This window comes from Humulus lupulus, chromosome 3 (genome assembly GCF_963169125.1).
Source record: "Humulus lupulus chromosome 3, drHumLupu1.1, whole genome shotgun sequence".
In the NCBI taxonomy this organism is placed as follows: domain Eukaryota; kingdom Viridiplantae; phylum Streptophyta; class Magnoliopsida; order Rosales; family Cannabaceae; genus Humulus; species Humulus lupulus.
The window spans coordinates 266,331,002-266,351,684 of NC_084795.1; the positions used below are offsets into that span (position 1 = coordinate 266,331,002).

The following is a 20,683-nucleotide window of genomic DNA, read 5'->3' on the forward strand; positions in this document are numbered from 1 at the left end:
AGTCTAAACAAAGCTTCATCAAGCCGTATCTTATCTCCCTCCTTCCCTTCTCCCGCTTGTCTCTTTAACGCATCTCTCGCTCCCATTCCTCTCTCCCTCCCTCTCTCTCTCTCTTCAATGGCCGCGAACCACTCTTGTGCTTGACGACGCTTCCAATCAACACAAGGTATGCGCCTCTCTCTGTCTCTGTCTCTCTCTATTTATATATGCTTTGTTTTGCACCTCAAAAGTTTTTTTTTTTCTTTTATTAGTTTTTCTCTCTTTTTCCCCATCTGTGCTGCAAAATTCAAAGCTTGAAAAATTATTACAAAATATTCTTCCTTTTATAGCTTTTGATTCTTTTATTTTTTATTTGGATTGATAAATTTGAGTTTGAGAGCAGATTGGTAAAGGTAATTGTTTTGTTGCTCCTGTCTTTTGCTTCTGGTGCATCTATAATATGCATATTGTCATGTGTTGTTATGTGATATGGTCACTTTTGGTTTTGCAATAATTGAATACAATGTTGGACTAATGAAACCGTGCTCTGCAGTGTTGGGAAATTCTGTATAAGAAGCTGCAATGTATGCAAGGAGAATACAGTGTAGAAATCAGATATGGGGAGTGTTGTTGCCGTCGAAATACGTAACGAGGACATACTCTGTCGAACGGGGTTCTTCTCAATCTTTGATCTGTAGAACAGTTTTAGGAAATAAATTTGCTCATGGTAGTTTAGGCAGAAGGAATTTCTTACATTCGTTTTCTTCTAGAAGTGTTGCCTCTGCTGTTTGTTATACTGATTTAGATGTGAAGTCGAATCCGTGTTTAAAGTCTATCCAGTTCCGAGCTTATAGCTCTGAAGGCGATGGCAGAAATGCTAGTGAGGATAAACTTGCACCTGTTAAAGATGGGGCTGGTTTTGTTAAAGGAAAGACCTTGCGAGAAACGGCTGAGGAAGATATTAGGAATTGTGATGCTCATGCTCGGCTCGGGGAGCAAGATCAAAAAGAATGGCTCATTAATGAGAAGATTTCAATGGAGAGTCGCAAAAAGGATTCACCTTTCTTGACCAGACGTGATAAGTTCAAAAATGAGTTCCTACGGAGGGTTATTCCATGGGAGAAGATAACAGTTTCATGGGATACATTACCTTACTATATTCAGTAATTGCTGCTCATTGCTTATTCATACCAGTCAATTTTTCTCTTTTTTCTTACTAATAGGAATACCTGAAGTGTTCTTAACGTATTTACTCTCGCAGTGAACATACCAAAAAGCTTTTGGTGGAATGTGCTGCTTCTCATTTGAAACACAAAAAAGTCACTTCATCTTATGGTGCTCGCTTGGCATCTTCAAGTGGCAGAATTCTGCTCCAGAGTGCACCAGGTTGGTGTTGATCCTACTAAGTGATCATTGTCTTTCTGTGTATGTTGGTTGTTCCTTTGGCGACAATATATTGATTTAATTATTTTCATTGAAACACCCTCTACAGGCACTGAGCTTTACCGCGAGAGACTAGTTAGAGCGCTTGCGCAAGATTTACAAGTTCCTTTACTGGTGCTTGACAGCAGTGTTCTTGCTCCTTATGTAAGATTATAATAATTCAATTATATTAGCACGTGAGAGAACTTTTCCTTTTTGTTTGATGGTTAAAAGTAAAGTAGTTATAATTAATATTGCAATAGGATTTTGGTGATGATTGCCAATCAGAGAGCGAATCAGATGATGATAGTGCAGAACGTGGGGAGGACTATACTTCGGAGTCGGAGGTGGAGGACGAAAATGAAGAAGATTGGACTAGTAGTAATGAGGCAAAGTCAGACGGTACTGATAATGATGAAGTAGCAACTACTGAAGCAGCCATCCGAAAGCATGTTTCACAGTGTCCTGAGGATTTTGCAAAGGTATGATATAGCTCAAATTTTTTTCCCTTTCTGTTTACCCTTAAGTAGCTAGATGAAGGTTCTTCGGATCAAGTAATGTTTTTTCAACTTTTATGGATGAATAAATGTGTAATATGTTTCTAGTCTATCTATAACTGACAATTGAACATGATGTAATGATTTAAATACCATGCTTGTTGCAGTTACATGAATGGTGATTTTATATCATGTGTGATTTTCTTTGTAGGTTATGAAACTTAGCCTTTAGCAAAAGAGGGAGTGATATTCTTAGCTTTATTCATATGATAGCCATAGAATGATTAAATTCTTTCAATTGACATAAATAACCATGTAATGATTAAATTCTTTTAATTGACATAAATAACCATATAATGATTAAATTCTTTTAGTTGATCAATGATGTACTTTTACCATTGTGAAGTCTTATTTATACTTTATAGAAAAATCTAACCTATAGGAATCCTCATCCCAGTGGCTTTATAACACCAAAACCATAATGTAAAGATGAATACTAATCATCAAAAGGTGCAAAAACATGAATTAAAACATTGCAGAGCTAATAATATTCAATTAACAAGCTACCATACACTATCATATATTACTTGCTATATCTTATCACATTCACATCCATTATGACACAAGTTATATGCTTTGTATTATTTTTTTAAACATTAACAAATCATATACCATAATTCTCCTTAAAGTGTGTAAGTGGACAAAAGTAAAAGTTTATCTTCAATTTGATTCGATTAACAAGAGATTGAGTTGAAGTGTTCTGACCTCTGGTCTCATGCCTATGCAGCTCACAATATGAAGATCATAGAAGATTTGTCCTAATGTGCCAATGTGGTCTTTTATTGTCTCTAGGAATCTAATTAGTCATTTTCTGCATTACTGCTTGGCCAGATTGGTGGTGGTGCTGTTTCTTTTATATTTGTTCTGGTGGGTTGTGGCGAAGGGAAGCCAATGTCCGTGTGTCATAAATTATGTCTGCTTGGTTTTTTCTGCTAACAGTTATAATTAATAGGGTTTTGAACAGTCTTATATACTGTAGAGAGTTGAATTCAGATTGTATAACTTATTTGATCCAAATGTATCTGAGGTTGTGATGTGAGCTTCTAGTTATTGAGGTTGTTCAATTAATTGTTTCATGGCTCCTTAAGTTTTTAGTGTTATAGTTTTTTATTATATTATTTAAATAGTTGACATGAATGATGATGACTGATTTTTTTTTTTATCTTCACAAACACACTTTTGTTACAGATGGTGTGTGGAGAATCTGATAATTCGACTGAATCCTCCAATGTCGAGGCTGTTGAGTCTTCAAAATCCCAACAGCCACTGAAGAGAGGTGGAATTTTGAATCTAACATCCCCACGTTGAGTCGTTTTTAAAATGCTGATATTTTTTACATCCTTGATTTGATATTTGAAGTTATGTTTTTAACAATTTCTTTATCTCTGGCCTGCTTTTGGATTTTTATTTTCAGTAATTACTCTAATGCAAAACTAAAAAGGAGCCATATTTATTTAATCCTCAGTGTTGTTAAAAAAGGAGGAGAATGGATTTGCTTCATTTCTATTCAACACAGATACATATAGAATTACACATTCCACTTTTAACCGACAGCCTCATTAAACTACTGCTATAGATATCATGTGAATAATATATTCACAATTTGTTTATTACTAATTCTTTTTCTTGTCACCTTTTTTAGGTGATCGTGTGAAATATGTTGGATCTTCCACACATAGTGAAGCTGATAAGAGGTGATGCATCGCTCCTTGTTTGCTTCTTCAATTGTTTTTTGGAAACTTGCTGTTTTTCCATAAGATAATTTATTTTAGTTTACTAAATTTTGTGATATTAGAAAGGATTAGACCTTCAAATAATATTGTAATGTCAAATGTGAAAGCCCGTATGAATTTGTTTATTTACTTTGTTATTTGGAGATTTTTTTTTATAAAATTCTCCCTTCATTGTTTCTGGTGCCTGGAGAATTTCTGTTCTCTTACTTGTTGTTTCTTGATCTCCCCCTTGACCAATTTTTTTCTCACCAAACTCAAATGAAAAAAAAAAAACTAATTACATGAGAGGTAAATCTTCCTGGAGGTCATTTGTGGTCTCTCTTAAACCTTTAGCTTGATCTCATCCAATAGTGTCTCTAGCTTCAACCCACACCTGACATTGACATGCATAATGCCATACAGGATCATATTGGGGAAGATATCAACATCTGATGGTCCAACAAATGCTTATACTATTATTCGTGGCAGGTGGGTTGGTAAGTCATCCAGACGTATAGGGAAGAAAGGGGGAAGCTTGAATTGAATGCCCTCTTACTCCTAACATTTTCTTGAAACTGCATATATTATTGGGTTTTCTTCTCGCTAGAGCTTAAGTTGACCCCACCGAGTTCCATAGTCTTGTTGCCAATGGTTCATTTAGTTTCCTTGACCTTGACCTCATAGCAATTTTCATTTCTTAATCAGAGTTAAGCTAATAGATCATAAGCCAAATAACAATTAAAGTTTGGTTTCAGGCTACATTAAACTTTTAAAAGAAATGCAGTAGATTTAAAAAAAACAAAGAATTTTTCGTAGCTTGCTAAAACATCCTAATAAAAATGATGATGTGGAGAGTGCGAAGGGATGTTAATTGGAAGTTTCATTTTTTCTTTTCTCGCTTCCCCGGGGTCTTTTTGTTCATGCTAAATGAAGAGTTCTCTGGCAACGATGTTTGTTTTTTTTCCTTACTGGAGGATATGGTTATGGTTGAAGTGCTAATGGTTTCATTGTTTCTGAATTAGCCACCTTTTTCATTGTTGTATTTGATTTTATTATCAGTAATGATTATTTTGCCTGGAAAAATAACCCTCGCTTCTGTATGTTCACTTTCTGCTCTTGGTGTGAAGCCTTGTACTTCCGTTGCTTTGTGATCAAAGAGTACAATTGTTGATCTTCTAGAAATAAGATTATACATTTGAGATATATATACATATATATATTTTGTTCTCCCTCTCTCTCTCTCTCTCTTGTGTGTATGTCATTCTGTCAGTAGTTTCTGACAGAACGCTTACATTATGCAGGAAGTTGCAGAAGGGCCAACGCGGGGAGATTTATGAGGTGAGTGGCGATCAAGCTGCTATTATTTTTGATATCGCTGAAAGCAAAGCAAATGATGCAAGTAAGGAGGATAAAGAAACGGAGCAACCTGCAAAGCCACCTGTTTATTGGATGAATGGTAATTTTTTTTTGTTTTTACTACTATAGAAGTTACATTCTCAAGCTGTATACACTGTATCCTCTAGTAGTTGATTTTATTGTACAAAGTTACAGGTCTTTATTATCTTTTATTTCATTAAGTACTGCATGTAGTTTTAATTTTTTTTCTTGACATACTGCTGTGATATGAAGGTTTTGGGATAGTGTTTCTACTTTTTGCTCAAGTGTTGGCTGAAGAGAAACAAATGTTTATCCATTCACTATTAGGATGATGAAATTAATTCTAGCTTGTATGTATAGGGATGAAGACGAAATTTTACTACGTAATTGATTAGATAGGGCGTAAAAGTTCCTTTAAAGCTCAAATTAATTCCTTTGGCTTTTTGGAATATTTTTTTTCCTTTTATGGAAAAGGTAATGAGACTTGCTTTGCCAGGGAGCTCTTCTAGACGCTAAAAGCTCTGTTAGAGAGTTTCATGCATATACCTTTAAAAGTGGCTTTTAGAGTTTTTTTTTTGAAAAACATGCCATGTAGGCATTAGGTGCAAGTTGGCTTGCTAACCATAACTATGTCTTTTCATGTCAGAAGCTCTAATACTGTTTTATTGTAATTCATCCCCTATATGATTATCCATTGTGTTTCTTAGTTTATACAATTTTCAAATCCATCTGTAGCAGGAGCAGCTTCCTTGCCTTTTGGTTTGTGCTTTATAAGCTACTGACATGTTGCCTTGACTTCCAGTTAAGGATATTGAGCGTGATTTTGATACCCAAGCTGAGGATTGTTATGTTGCAATGGAGGCACTTAGTGAGGTATCCTTAGATATTGTCATATGTTATAATATAAAAAGAAAAGAGATCTGTGTTTTTTATTTTTTAAATTAGGATCTCATCAATAATATAGGATCATATCTAGCTTCTTCTTCCTTTTTACTTTTATTTTTGTAAAAAAATATTTTTATTTATTTACTTTTGAATGAAAGAGAAAACAAAAATTGGAAACGAGCTATAATTTCTGCTAAGCTTTCATTTATCAAAATTGCTTGGAGGTATTTTCAGTATTTTGCAGGCAACATATTTTTTAGCTTTCTAAAGCTATTTCATTTTGCTGCCTATGGAAAAAAGAACATATTCCTTTTACAGGGATTGGGTCTCAAAAGTTTATTTGTTTCGTTTTATTATATTATGTACATGATATGAGATGAATCTAATTAATTCAAGAATGCAATGGATACAAATACAAGATTTAATGGACAATATGTTTCACAAAGATAATAATCAGTCAGCTACAACATACAGCCTGTCCAAAAAGATTGCTTTCATGCCAAAAAAAAATTTTATTCTCGAACCCTTACTGTTGTGCTGAATGACAAAAAGATGGAATACCTACCAATCAACCCTTCACAACTGCATTTGGTTTTGATTGTAGGTATTGCATGCACTGCAACCTCTTATTGTATATTTTCCAGACTCTTCTCAATGGTTATCTAGGGCAGTTCCAAAGTCAAATCGTAAGGAATTTGTCCAGAAGGTTGAAGATATATTTAACCAGATATCAGGTCCTGTTGTTCTGATTTGTGGGCAGAACAAAGTTGAATCTGGAGCAAAGGAGAAAGAGAAATTTGTAAGTCTCTATTTTATTGATTATTTGAAGCTGTAGATCAGTGACTAGAACATTGTTTTTATTTTTCAAAATTAATTTAGGCTGATTTTTTTGTCTGACAAATGCTTTTTTTTGTTATACAGACAATGATACTTCCAAATTTTGGTCGTCTTGCTAAGCTGGTAAGGCTCTTTTTGCTTGCTAGTGTGATGATGGTGAAGACAATAAAAAATAACTTGGTCATCGATATCAAGTAGCTTGACCTAGGAAACGGAACTTAATCCTGAATTTAGAGAGTTTTTTTACTTCAACAAATGAAACTAACTGAATATTTAAAATAATGCATTATAAAGATATTTCTTAATTTTTTATTACTTACAAATTTTATTTCTGATTTTTAACTGTACTATTGTTAAAACTCTTTCATAGAGTTTTCTGCTAGTTTGAACCTTACAGTTAAGTAACATAAATGAAAAAGGAAATTGTTTGGTGTTTGAGATATTTCTTATCTTTGATGCCTGTGCTGAAGACTGATAATTCTTGTAGCTATTGCTATTTTCTAGCGTCAACGAGTTAAATTGATTTAATTTTTCAGCCTCTATCTTTGAAACGTCTTACTGAGGGGCTAAAGGCAACAAAGAGATCAGATGAAAACGAAATATATAAGCTCTTCACAAATACTTTGAGTATATATCCTCCCAAGGTACATGTCTAGTATCATTTTTTTTTTCAATACAAATATATTTTATTGTAGGTCTGAGTAGTTTTTAACTAGTGGTTAGGAGAACTATTCCTCTTTTGTTTTTTTTAAATGTCAGTAAGTTTTTTAATTGAAAATAACATAGTACAGATTGGTAGAGGATAAGGTATCCTCTAAAGAAAAAAGGCAGAAAACATAAGCGAAAAATGAAACACTAATAACTTCCTAGACAGTTTTTTGCCAGCAAAGGATAATCTATGAAAAGGAAATAGTATTTAACCAATGATCAAATGTGCATACTATCTAAGGAGTGTTTTTATTAAAAAACATGTCTTATCAATCAACCAATCAGTACAACAGAATTCAAATCATTTGTATAATTTCCAGAATTCATGTTTATGTAATTACTGTATAGATTTTTAGGATGGTGTCTTAGCACAATTCTTTAATAAGATTAGATTGTTTAGGATCCAAATAAATTTTGTATGTGTCAATGCTGATGTTGAGTTGAGTCGAGAAAATTAATCAATTTTTAAACACTTTATATGAATCTCATCCTGAGAAGTTTGTAAAAAAGTTACATATCAAGAGCATCTGGCTATGAATTTTCAATTCGTCATTTACTTGGAATAGATAATCATATAAAATATTTTCACATATAAATATTATTGTACATATACTCATAATTCTTTCATATATGTTTTGTTTGTGCTTTTTGCAGGAAGAGGATCACCTTCGAACATTCTGTAAACAGGTAGAGGAAGATAGGAGAGTTATCATATCAAGGAGTAATTTAAATGAATTACACAAGGTTTGTGTCCTAAATTTGGAAATCCCACAAGTTTAATTGGAATGGGGAAATTTCACTTGTTTATGTGAAGGGACTTGAATGTATTGGAATTTATATTTTGTATACTGTTTAAGGGTTTAATGGCACAAACGTGTTTGAAGTATCAGCTATATTTATTTATTTATTGGATTGCAGGTTCTTGAGGAGCATGAGCTGTCTTGCATGGACTTATTGCATGTAAACACTGACGGTGTGATTTTAACAAAGCAAAGTAAGAAATTATTGTATTATGAATTTAAAAATATCAAATAATTTTTTTTTCTTTGGACAAAAGAAAATAAAAAGTAGCCTATGGTTGTTCTATATTTAGTGAGAGGAAATCCTTCACGTAGATGCTTAACAAGCTTTTTCAATTTGGCAGAGAAGAGAGGGTTACAGTTTGTTTTGGACTGCATTATGATGACATCTTTTATGTCTTTTTTTCCTGAAAAGAAACGACACTTGTATTAATGATACTGTAATGCAAGTAATATGTGGTAGAATAGAATATCACAACGTCAAAACCCCATAGGGATTCGAAATTTTCAGAAAGTAATTCCTGTCCCTAACTAAATCAGAAAACAACACTTGTTTGAATTCTTTTAAAATGTAAACTCATGTTGCTACCCAGAATTTTATCTTTTCCCATATTATCTCTCCAATGACTTCAACATCCTCAAAAGTTCTGCTATTTCTTTCCGGCCAATTGGCCCAAAAAATTGACATAACTGCTGCTTTCCAGAGTGTGAATGAGTTTACCACCCTTTATTTCAAAATCTAATACATCCATGCAATGTCAATGTATGCACCAAACCACACGAAATTTATTGAGCAGTTTGAACCATAGGTTTAGTGTGAATTGGCTATGTAAAAATAAGTGATCCATGCTTTCTCCTTGTGCTTTGCATAAAATACACCACCCTGGGGACAGACTTGGATGATGTGTTATGGGTTTTTGGATGAAAACAAAAAACAGGCTTAAGAAGTTTATAAAATAAAAATAAATCAAATTTAGTGTTGCTATCTTTCTGGGAAAGAGTTGAGGAATGCAATAAAATTTAATTTTCTTTGGATTTAATCAGTTGGAACTTGGTAGGATTCAGTGGTGGTTAGTCTACTCTACTTGTTTTCTTGTTATTTTTTTTCTTCTTCTGTTATTTATTGGAGGGCATGCGGTCTTCTTCTATTTGGAGTTTTGAGTCAGCATTATTTTTGTAAAATCTTGCCTCTTGTAAATTAAAAAAGTAGGACAAAATCCTTGTTGTCCATAAGATGTATGATGGAGTAGATAGGGAAGGATGACATAAAAATAAAAAGTGAAACTTAGCTACCTTAAATTCACATGATGATTTAGTGTATGCATGGGTTGAGGTGGTCTGGTTCAGTGAATATTCCCACAACCAACTTGACCAGGATGGGTATATAATTATGGATTCAGGACTGAACTAATAGTCTTTAAAACAGAACCTTTTGAGAACATATTCTAACCTGGAAACTGATGACACCTGAAGCATGTGCACAGTGTGTCATGTATTATTTATTTTAATTTTGCTTGTATTTTTGCAGAAGCTGAGAAAGTTGTTGGTTGGGCTAAAAATCATTACTTGTCATCTTGCCCGCTCCCTTCCACAAAAGGGGAAAGACTACATATTCCTCGTGAAAGGTATGTATTGTTATTTATACTTCACTTTTATTACTATATGCAAGATCACACAACTCAGTCTTGAAATTGAAATCTTCAAATTTTCCCTCGTTATTTTGTAAAGCATTGAAATTGCAATTCTGAGGATGAAGGAGCAGGAGGCTATATCTCGAAAGCCGTCACAGACATTGAAGGCATGCTTCGTTTTCCTTTGTAAATTCAATTAAAAATAATTAGGAAATATTTTATAATGTATAATATAAATCATAACAGAATCTTGCGAAGGATGAGTACGAGACCAACTTTGTTTCAGCAGTGGTACCTCCTGGTGAAATTGGTGTTAAGTTCGATGACATAGGTGCTCTTGAAGATGTGAAGAAGGCATTGCAAGAACTTGTTATTCTTCCAATGAAGAGACCAGAACTTTTTTCTCAAGGGAACTTGTTGCGGGTATTATATCTTTTTCTATGTAGGCCTTGGTTGATACCGGATGGTATTTGTTTCTTGTATTTTTCCAGTTACTTATTAAGTGAAGCTTTATTCAGCCTTGCAAAGGAATTCTACTTTTTGGTCCTCCTGGAACTGGAAAAACCCTTCTTGCTAAGGCACTTGCAACTGAAGCTGGAGCTAACTTTATCAGTATAACTGGTTCAACACTTACATCAAAGGTACGTGCTCCATGTAATCGTATGTTGTGCTTATTATATACCTTTGGATTGTGTTCGTATTGCATTAACATGTGCCTGTTGCTACTTATATCCAATTGGTATCAATATTTTTATATGTAGTAGAGTTATGTACTGTTTCGTCAGTCTGTGATAGGTTAAAATTGAAATGTCCTAATACAAACAAGTGTTTTTGATGTGGTGACGAGTCACGTAACTGTAACCTTATACATGTTTGTACTATCCCTCATCTTTTATCTATTTTTGTTTTGATTTTATATTTTGAGTTATTGCAAATTGTAGAAATATCATTGTAAATACATTTTGTACAGCTAATTTTAGGTTGTAATTGACAGCTAAGTTTAGGTTGTATTTTTTCCATATATTGTCTAGCTCTTTGTATTCAGCCTATATATAGGTCATACTATTCATCAAGAAAATCAGATTAGAAGTATTATTCACACAAAACTACATGGTATCAGAGCATTAGTAGTTTAAAAATTAGAAAATCTTTCCAATTTTTTTTGCCCTCTTTTTAGTAAAAAACAATTAGGGTTTTGCACTTTTGAGCTCAACCTTGGAAATTTATTTTAGGGCAATCTTCTACTCTCACCTCCTACACAAGAAGCTTCCTGCACTTCCAGTCGGCAAAACCCTAAAGTTCGGCACCCAGCAAGCCGCGTGTGAGCTTCACGCGTCGCTTCCATCTCCGGCCCATCTCCCACGCGCGTGGCGCGTGTAGGTGCATGCAGCACCCCGGCGGCGAGCTTTTTCCGGCGATGTCTTCCTCGACACTCCTTGCTGCATTTCCCTGGTGCTTTCACGATTTCTTCACAAAAAAATTCAATCCAAGATCTTTTTAGCCCTAGCCTATCTTTACTAAATAATTTTTTTTTTTATTGTAATCCCTCATAAAGCTGATTCCAGTCCATTTTTTTTTCACTCTAAAGTTCTTATCAATGGTTGTTATAGCCCACTCCTCATCTAAAAGTCAATCTAAAAAATATCAGCTTCTCAAATCAATGGCTGCTTCTCAACTTCTCCAATTAGCCAAACCCACTCCTCAATCAGCTGCTCGTCACCAATTCCTCTCATAAAGTCATCCATTTTCAAGACTTGGAAGTCAGCAACTTCTCAGAGGACAAACTCAATGCAACTCCAACACCTCTTGGGCAGTGTATGCAGCAGCCAAATTCATCTTCAACCGAGGCAAATGTCAGCATAATGTGTCATCAAGGTTCTACGTCTCACACATTTACTGCAACCTCCAACAAAGGTACTTGGATTGTTGATTAAGGGCTTCCGACCACATGACGAGTGATTTACAAGTCTTTAGCACCTTCAAACCATGTGTTGAATCCCACACCATTAGAATTGCCGATGGTTCTCTCTCAAAAGTGATAGGGACCGACTCTGTAACATTATCAGATGACCTTCTCCTTTCATCTGTTCTATTTGTCCCTAAACTAAATTGCAATCTTCTTTCAATAAGCAAACTTATTCGAGATTTGAATTGTGTCACTAAATTCTATCCAAATCTTTGTGAATTTCAAGTTGAGGGATCAGAGAAGGTGATTGGTGCAAGGATTTTCGTAAAGGTAAACAAGTTCACAAATCCAGTTGTGGTAACCATTTCAATTTAGATTCTATTTTCAATTCTATGTCTGTTTCGAATGAAAATCTTGTCATGTTGTGGCATTTTCGACCAGGACATCAAAATTTTGGTTATCTTGAAAAACTATTTCCTCAGTTATTTGTCCACAAAAGACCAAAATTCTTTCATTGTGAAGTATGTCAACTTGCTAAACATACTCAAAACTCTTATCCCATTCTTCCTTGCAAACCTTCACAACCTTTTTCGATGATACATAGTGATATTTGGAGACTCTCACGAGTAACAAATATTAATGGATCTAGATGGTTTGTATCCTTTATTGATGATCATACTAGGACAATATTTTCATTCCTTATGAAAGAAAAATCCGAAACTGCTTCTATTTTTATAATTTTCCATTCCATGATTCAAAATCAATTTCACCGAAAAATCCAAATCCTAAAAACTGATAATGGAAAGGAATATTTTAACTCTATTCTTGGTCCATACTTGTTAGATCAATGTATTGTTCACATTAGTTCATGTGTTGATACTCCGCAACAAAATGGAGTGGCTAAGGGGAAAAATAAACATTTTCTTGACGTTTCTAGATCTATCATGTTTTCAAATCATGTTCTTAAACAGTTTTGGGGGAAGCCTTACTCACAGCCACCTATCTCATCAATCGTATGCCTAGCCATGTACTACAATTCAAAGCTCCCAGAAATCTGTTACTTGCAACATTCCCTCATATCTCCGCCTTCTCCTCCGATCTTCCATTTAAGTCTTCGGATGTACAACTTTTGTCCATATTTATGATCACAAAAGAACAAAACTTGATCCAAAGTCTCACAAGTGTCTCTTCATCGGGTATTCCAACACTCAAAAATGGTACAAATGTTACTCCCCAATTACAAAAAGGATCTATAACACTATGGATGTCACCTTTTTTGAACATCAATATTTCTTTCCCAAATCTGGTATTCAGGGGGAGCATTCATAAGAATATCAGCTTTGGGAAACTCTTCAGGATCATCAAGCTGCATTTCCTCAACCCAATGTTGTGACACAAACATCAAAGTGCTCAGTCTTTGCCCTCTTTGCCTATCCAGCCAGATCAATCAACTGATCCTTCATTACCTTCTTTTCCTATTCAACCATATCAATCAACTGGTCCTTCCTTACCTTCTTTTCCTATCCAACCAGATATCAGTCCACCAGGGATGAAGAAACACTCCAGTGGTCGAGTAGTGTGCAAAATTCTCAAAGCTCTTAATGGCTTGAAACAGTCACCTCGGGCATGGTTTGACAAATTTGTTAAGTTAGTTGTCAAACATGGATATATTCAAAGCCAAACTGATCATACTCTATTTTTCAAGTTCTCTTCAACTGGGAAGCTAGCAATTCTCATTGTCTATGTGGATAACATAATCTTAACTGGAGATGATTTAGGAGAGATTTCAGATCTCAAAAGACTTCTTGCCTCCAAATTTGAAATCAAAGATCTAGGAGCCCTCAAATACTTTCTTGGTATGGAAGTAGCCCGATCGAAAGAAAGAATTGTTATATCTCAGCGAAAGTATATCCTAGATCTTCTAAAGGAAATTGGAATGATTGGGAGCAAGCCGGTTGACACTCCCATGGATCCAAACTTGAAAGTTAATCGAAGAGAGGATTCAACTCCAGTAGAGAGGGGAGCTATCAAAGATTAGTAGGAAAGCTAATCTATCTCTCTCATACTAGACCTGATATTACACAGACTCTGGTTGGGCTGGAGAGCTGACCGATAGACGATCAACTAGTGGTTATTGCACCTATGTATGGGGGTAATTTAGTTACTTGGCGTAGTAAAAAGCAGTCTGTGGTCTCAAGGAGTAGTGCAGAGTCAGAATATCGTGCTTTGGCCTTAGGTATTTGTGAAGGGATGTGGATAAAAAGGCTCATGAATGAGTTGAGGTTTGACTCTCCTGAGTCCTTTAAAATGTACATTGATAGTCAAGCCGCAATTAACATTGCTAAAAATCCGGTTCACCACAATAGAACTAAACATGTTGAAATAGACAGACACTTCATTTCTGAGAAGGTGAATTCAAAGATCATTTAGCTCAACTACATTCCTACAAAGAAACGGATTGCCGACATCCTACCAAGAACAAGTTTTGAATAATTTAATTCCAAACTGGGTTTGTATAACATATACAACTCAGCTTGAGGGGAGTATAGAAATATCATTGTAAATTTGTACAGCTAATTTTAGGTTGTAATTGACAACTAAGTTTAGGTTATATTTATTTCTTATATATTGTCTAGCTCTTTGTATTCAGCCTATATATAGGCCATACTATTCATCAATAAAATCAGATTAGAAGTATTATTCACACAAAACTACACAAATACCAGATAACGGTTAAGATTTTCCAGTTCCAATATTTGGACATGCAGATTACCTGCTGCACTTTTATCTAAATTCAATCTCATGGTTGGTTTCCAAATGGATTTTGCTAGTACATATTACATGCTGATAAAACGCTACTTACCTTGCTGATTAAAAACCAACAGTTCTAGAAATATATCTCTCCTGGAAATGTGTTTCCTTCTCTCTATGTATTACTGCTGAAACGTAATTCTGTGGACTTGGTAGTTTAAACTGTCTGATTATACAACCCCCCCCCCCCCACCGCGCGCGCACACACACACACACAAATATTATCCATGTTGGTGTGATAGAACTGAATATGAAAGAGAACTGAGTTTAGGTGGATTAAGAAAATCAGAAGCAATTTTTTGTTAATGAGTTGTTATGTACTTGCGTCTTTCTATGACAGTGGTTCGGTGATGCTGAAAAGTTGACGAAAGCTCTCTTCTCCTTCGCCAGCAAGCTTGCTCCTGTCATTATATTTGTTGATGAGGTAAGTTCTTTATCTCTCTGTTTCTCTCTCTCTTATACAAAATGGTAAAAATTGAAGTGTATAACATAAAAGTTGCTCCATTAACATTGCATATAAAAAATTTCTTTGTTATCTGCTGCTCAAAAAATGTTTTAGACATGGTTGGCATTGATACAGTTTATTTGGTTTCACATCTGAAATGTTTTTGTAACGTCTTCTGGTCCTCTTAATTGCGACACAATGTTTCGATTGATTAATATAGTTTGTTTGTTATGAGGGGAAGCAAAATTCTATTTTGGAAAATAACATTGGTGCTTTTGATTTCCTGGTTTGGTTTTCCTTGCATCGATAATGGATTTGCATAGGTGGACAGTTTGCTTGGTGCTCGTGGTGGTGCTTTTGAGCATGAGGCAACCAGAAGAATGAGAAATGAGTTTATGGCTGCATGGGATGGATTGAGGTCAAAAGATAGCCAAAGAATCCTCATACTGGGGGCAACAAATCGACCTTTTGACCTTGATGATGCTGTAATTCGTCGATTACCAAGAAGGTCTGATTGTTATGTTCTGTTACTCTGCATATTGATGTTTTAGTGGTTTTGTCATTTGTGAGTTCAGTTACTCTGCATATTGATGTTTTTGGTGGTTTTATCCTCTTTATATATGTCAACATACCACCGATGATCTGTGGCCTGGGGCAAATTCTTAGGTTTATGAAGCAACCTTAAAATATTTACCAAGGTATTGTTTTGTTGTGCAGGATATATGTAGACTTACCGGATGCTGAAAACCGTTTAAAGATTTTGAGGATATTTCTTTCACAAGAGAATTTAGAACCTGGTTTTGAGTTTGATAAACTAGCTTCTGCAACTGAGGGATACTCTGGGAGTGATTTGAAGGTATGTAGCTAATTTCATTATCTCTGTAATGTGATTGTTTAGTATCTCATACTTGCAATATTGGCTCTCTTTTTCTGTTTCCCCAACAGAACCTCTGCATCGCTGCTGCATATAGACCTGTGCAAGAACTTCTAGAGGAAGAAAAGAAGGTAAGTTCCTTTAAATGTTTTGGAAGTTAAATTAAACTATGCATTGTAAAGTTGCTCGAGAACTTGGGAACTTTTAAAGTTTATTAATTAGTGTTTTGACTAGTAATTTGTTCCTGCTTTACTTTTATTTTGTGTTCTATTTTTACTTTTATTGAACTTTGAATTGGCTCATTTTTGGAATCTTTCACATTTATGAATTAAAAGACAAGATTGTTGTGTTTAAACAATTTTCTTTCCTGCTTAGAATTGTACACATTTTTTTTATGTGTTAGTAACTTATTTTCAAATAGAGACAAAAGTCTTAATATTAATTATACAAGCTCTGATATTTTGATTAAAAAAAATAGCGGCAAAGTTTTCAGATTTCTTTACTTACAATTTAGCTTTATGTTAGTATACAATACAATGCTCTCATTTATGATGGGATTACCATAATTAGTGCAAGTTTTTAATTCTGATAATGTGAAGATAGTGGTCCCTCCATTGCCTCTTTAAATAAGGAACTTGTGATTATCCCCAGCCCCATGAAATAGAAGATACTTGAGCTTGACTGTTTTTCTGTTTTTAGTCTTCTTGTTGCACATTTTCAACTTTTTCCTAACTAATTGATGTTTAATTGATCTGTGCCCATGGATGTTATATGATATTTTCTGTTATAGGAAAGCAAAAATGGTACGGCACCAAACTTAAGGCGTCTCAATCTGGATGATTTTATTCAGTCAAAAGCCAAGGTAGATAATTTTGCTTATTCTACTTGAATTTTTATTTGTTAATTTTTCAGTCATTTTTTAAAAAAAAAAAACTGAACAGTTATTTTTAGAAAACATTAACCAAATACTTTTTTTTTTACAACAAAAATTGTTTTCTATTCTCATTTCTGAGATCAACAATTATTGGTGCTTGTCTTTCAACTTACCAAATGAGACAGCCATATATGGTTGGTATTTCGTGACCTTGTGGGAACAAGAGTCAAATATTGAAGATGAATAATGAGCAAATTTATTAATATACATGAATGACTGAACTAACCCAATTGTGTATACTTTTGATATACAAATCCATTAAAAATATTTGTGTCTTCAGTCAAATAAATTTATATGTTTGTGTAATTTTGGTGTATAGGTTGGGCCTTCAGTTGCATATGATGCTACGAGCATGAATGAACTTAGAAAATGGAATGAACAATATGGTGAAGGTGGAAGCAGGCAAAAATCACCATTCGGCTTTGGCGACTAAATTAATGTTCTTGGGAGTTTTTTTTTTAGAATAATTTATTAATTGGGTAAAATAACCGATGATAAGGTGGGTTGGGTTGGCATATGTATTCTTAGAGATCAAATATTTTCTTCTTTCATCCTTTTTGGACGGGTGAAAAAGCTAAGGCCTACTTGGAAAATTCCTTGTAATGTTAATGTAGGTGCTCTTATTGAAAAAATTTCCCCTTTTGTTGTTACTCTTTTTGTATATTATTTATTATTTAAGATCTTAGTGTATTATCTATTTATGTTTCTGGTTTATTAATAGAAGACATACCTCAGGAAACATTAAAAAAATTCTAAATGCCTTTGTTTATTAATTACCCTTAAAAAGGGGAATTTTAAAAAATATGGGAATTTAGTTGGAGGTTTTAAAAAGTTTAACACAAAAAATGCTATAATTAATATGGTTTTCATCCAGATTTAGGATTAGTTAATCAAAAATAGCTACTAATAACATTTAGTTGAATATTACTCATTTTTTTAATCACATTTCACATGTTACTCTTAAAACATCTAATGTAAAAATCTCATTCTTTGCATCTGTCGTGTCATTTATTTTTCTTTTTAAATAATCTTTCACTGTCAGCTCTACTGGACCACCACTCCACCGTTAGCTCCTCTAATTTCGATGTTTTGCAATGAAGTTTTAATTTTTCTCATAATCTGATAGCAGGAAACAAATTATAATACTACTTAAATATGAAAAATACTGTGGCATTAAAAAGTCAGGTTCGGAAATTAAAAAGAAAAAAGCCATATAATCATTAACAATTCAAAATTTCTATATAAACAAGTTAAATTGAAAAAAAAGCATGTAATTTGTTTGTTTTTTTTTTTTGTTGTACTTGGAATTGATTGTGATATTGGAATCTTTGCATGTGTTGGAGTGTTTTTGTATTAAATTTGTGTATCAAAGAATTTATGCATTTGACTTGTAAATTAAACCCACTTTGAATAAGTACTACATGTATACATGTAGCAACTCAATATTTAAAATCAATAACAACACAATTTTTTTTTGGATGTATGAAAATGTAACTATGTATATATAGTGTGCAGATAACAAAAATTCTTGATTTTAATAGTTTTTATTTTTTTTTCCGTTAACTTTAATGGAATATTCTTATATTTAACAGAATATTCTTATATTTAATTATAGATTGTAAACATGACTTAAACTTAAATAAAATAAAATAAATAAATAAACAAATTAAAATAAGATATTTTTGAGATATTTTACAATAATAACTATTTAAAAATAATAAAACTTGTTGGCGCCGTTTTTCGTCAACTTAAATAGGAGAGCAATTAAACAAGAAGATGTTGGAGGAAATGAACAAAGGTGAACGCAAGAGGTTTTTTACGTGGTTCAACATTTAAATCTGCATAGTCCACGAGTCTATGTTATTAGAACTTGAGAGTTTTCTGGAAACTTTTCAGGGAATAGTTGCCCAGAGTTTTCTCTCAAGTCCTCAGAAATCGATCCTTTACAAATGGAGCCTCCTTCTCTATTTATAGAGGAGGTTACAGAATTCATTCTCACATATTTCAGGAAGATATTGCAGGAATCAATTAACATAATGCTATTTAATGCATTATTCCCCATGTACACGGAAACGTCCCATAAAATGTGGGATCAAATAACAGATTAAATAATATCCCTTAAACATTGGGATTGTAAAACTATAAATATGTTCACATATAGCTGATTAACTCAGATATGAGATTCATCAAATCTCCGAGACTAGCAGTTGATCATGAACTCGCCGAGACTATCAGTCGATCACGAGCTCGTCGCCTAACTTTGCCTATGCTCAGAACAAGTAACCCCTGACGAAGCCATCTCATTCGAGCCTACACTTCCCGAGCTTGAATCATTTCACCCGAAGGTAAGACATGTATCAGGGGAATACATGCGTCAAACCATGGTTATATGCGAGCTCAGAGCATGTTCGAGGCTTCATATCCTCGAGCTTTTCGAGGTCGTTATTTACTACAAAGAGGTCTGACTGAAGGACCATATGACGACCGTGCATATTTCGAGCTTACACCTAACGAGCCTGATTTCAGGGTCACAACCTCATTCTGGGTGTAACAAAGCCATATATTTTATAACTTAAATAAAATTTAATTAAACTTAAACTTAATATTATATTAAGCATATAATATATAATATTTTGTTGTCACTGCCAAATTCAAAAACTAGAGCAAACATAATTACTTAAACAAAAATAAATAAATAAATAAATTAATTAAAATAGGATATTTTTAAGATATTTTATGATAATTTAAATAATTAAATCATATTTATTTAAAAATAATAAATGCATAAATATCATTTTTTTATCTTATAAATTTGTGTGATAGTTTGTTTTTTATCAAGTGATTGAAGCTCATTCTCTTCATCAAATTCACCAAAGGACATTGTGAGATACATTAGAAACTAAAAATAATTTATGCATGTATACTACTGTCTACACTATGACTTAAACTATTCTTGTTTTATTTATATTATTAATTTCTTTTTAAATATTATTATTTTTTATATATATGTCATGCAGTCATGCAAATATATATCTTATTGACGTTGTGTTTAGATGTCATATATGTAGAGATTATTGATATAAATATTTATATATATATTATAGAATTATATAATTCAATCTATTATATATATTTTAAATGAATCAGTTTTTATTAAAATTATCGACAATGTTTACAACTTTGAAATTAAGCAAATTGCAAGTTGCTTCTACATAGTATATATATATATCTTCTATATAATAAGTGTGTAGATAACGGAAATTCTTGGTTTTAAGGGTTTTTTATTTTTTTTAATGTTAACTTTAACAGAATATTCTTATATTTAACATAATATTTTTATATTTAACGGTAGTTTGTAATCATCACTTAAACTTTAAAATAATAAAATAAAATAAATTATCTCAAAAATTAAAATAGGATATTTATGAGATATTTTACAATAATAATTATTAAAAAATAATAAATAATTAAACAAATTAAAATAAGATATTTTTTAAGATATTTTACAGTAATAATTATTTAAAAATAATAAATAATTAAACAAATTAAAATAAGATATATTTTTTAAATATTTTACAATGATAATTATTTAAAAATAATAAAATCATACGTTTTATAACTTAAATAAAATTTAATTAAACTTAAACTCACTTATTAGAATAATATCATATTAAACATATAATATAATCTGCTGTCAATTAGCAACAATTGATTTTTCTTAAAAAAATTAGAAAGAAACTTAAATTTAAAATCTACGTACATATAATATATAATCTCTTATTGTCACTCCCAAATTCAAAAACTA

General features: G+C 32.9%; 1 protein-coding gene across 2 annotated transcripts; it reads left to right on the forward strand.

Annotated features, from left to right (window-relative positions):
- On the forward strand, nucleotides 1-17,528 carry LOC133824073 (uncharacterized). 2 transcript variants are annotated; one of them, XM_062256940.1, is made up of 25 exons: nucleotides 1-166; nucleotides 533-1,142; nucleotides 1,241-1,365; nucleotides 1,472-1,566; nucleotides 1,665-1,883; nucleotides 3,147-3,234; nucleotides 3,601-3,652; nucleotides 4,094-4,159; nucleotides 4,972-5,126; nucleotides 5,850-5,920; nucleotides 6,537-6,731; nucleotides 6,854-6,892; nucleotides 7,306-7,413; nucleotides 8,132-8,221; nucleotides 8,396-8,471; nucleotides 9,806-9,902; nucleotides 10,006-10,075; nucleotides 10,155-10,331; nucleotides 10,427-10,549; nucleotides 14,966-15,049; nucleotides 15,394-15,578; nucleotides 15,788-15,926; nucleotides 16,016-16,075; nucleotides 16,735-16,806; nucleotides 17,198-17,528. In XM_062256940.1, exons 2-25 carry the CDS (start codon nucleotides 562-564, stop codon nucleotides 17,309-17,311), a joined length of 3,081 nt encoding a protein of 1,026 aa, XP_062112924.1. In that variant the 5' UTR covers nucleotides 1-166; nucleotides 533-561; the 3' UTR covers nucleotides 17,312-17,528. The 2 variants fall into 2 exon arrangements, with proteins under 2 accessions (XP_062112924.1, XP_062112925.1); XM_062256941.1 differs by lacking the exon at nucleotides 4,094-4,159 and having other exon boundaries at nucleotides 2-166.
- The last annotated feature ends 3,155 nt before the right edge of the window (nucleotides 17,529-20,683 follow it).

Coding starts and splice junctions, on each gene's coding strand:
- LOC133824073 (XM_062256940.1), top strand. CDS start 562: ATGTATGCAAGGAGAATACAGTGTAGAAATCAGATATGGGGAGTGTTG. Junction 4,160..4,971: donor TATACTATTATTCGTGGCAG/GTGGGTTGGTAA, acceptor TACATTATGCAG/GAAGTTGCAGAAGGGCCAAC. Junction 15,050..15,393: donor TCATTATATTTGTTGATGAG/GTAAGTTCTTTA, acceptor GGATTTGCATAG/GTGGACAGTTTGCTTGGTGC.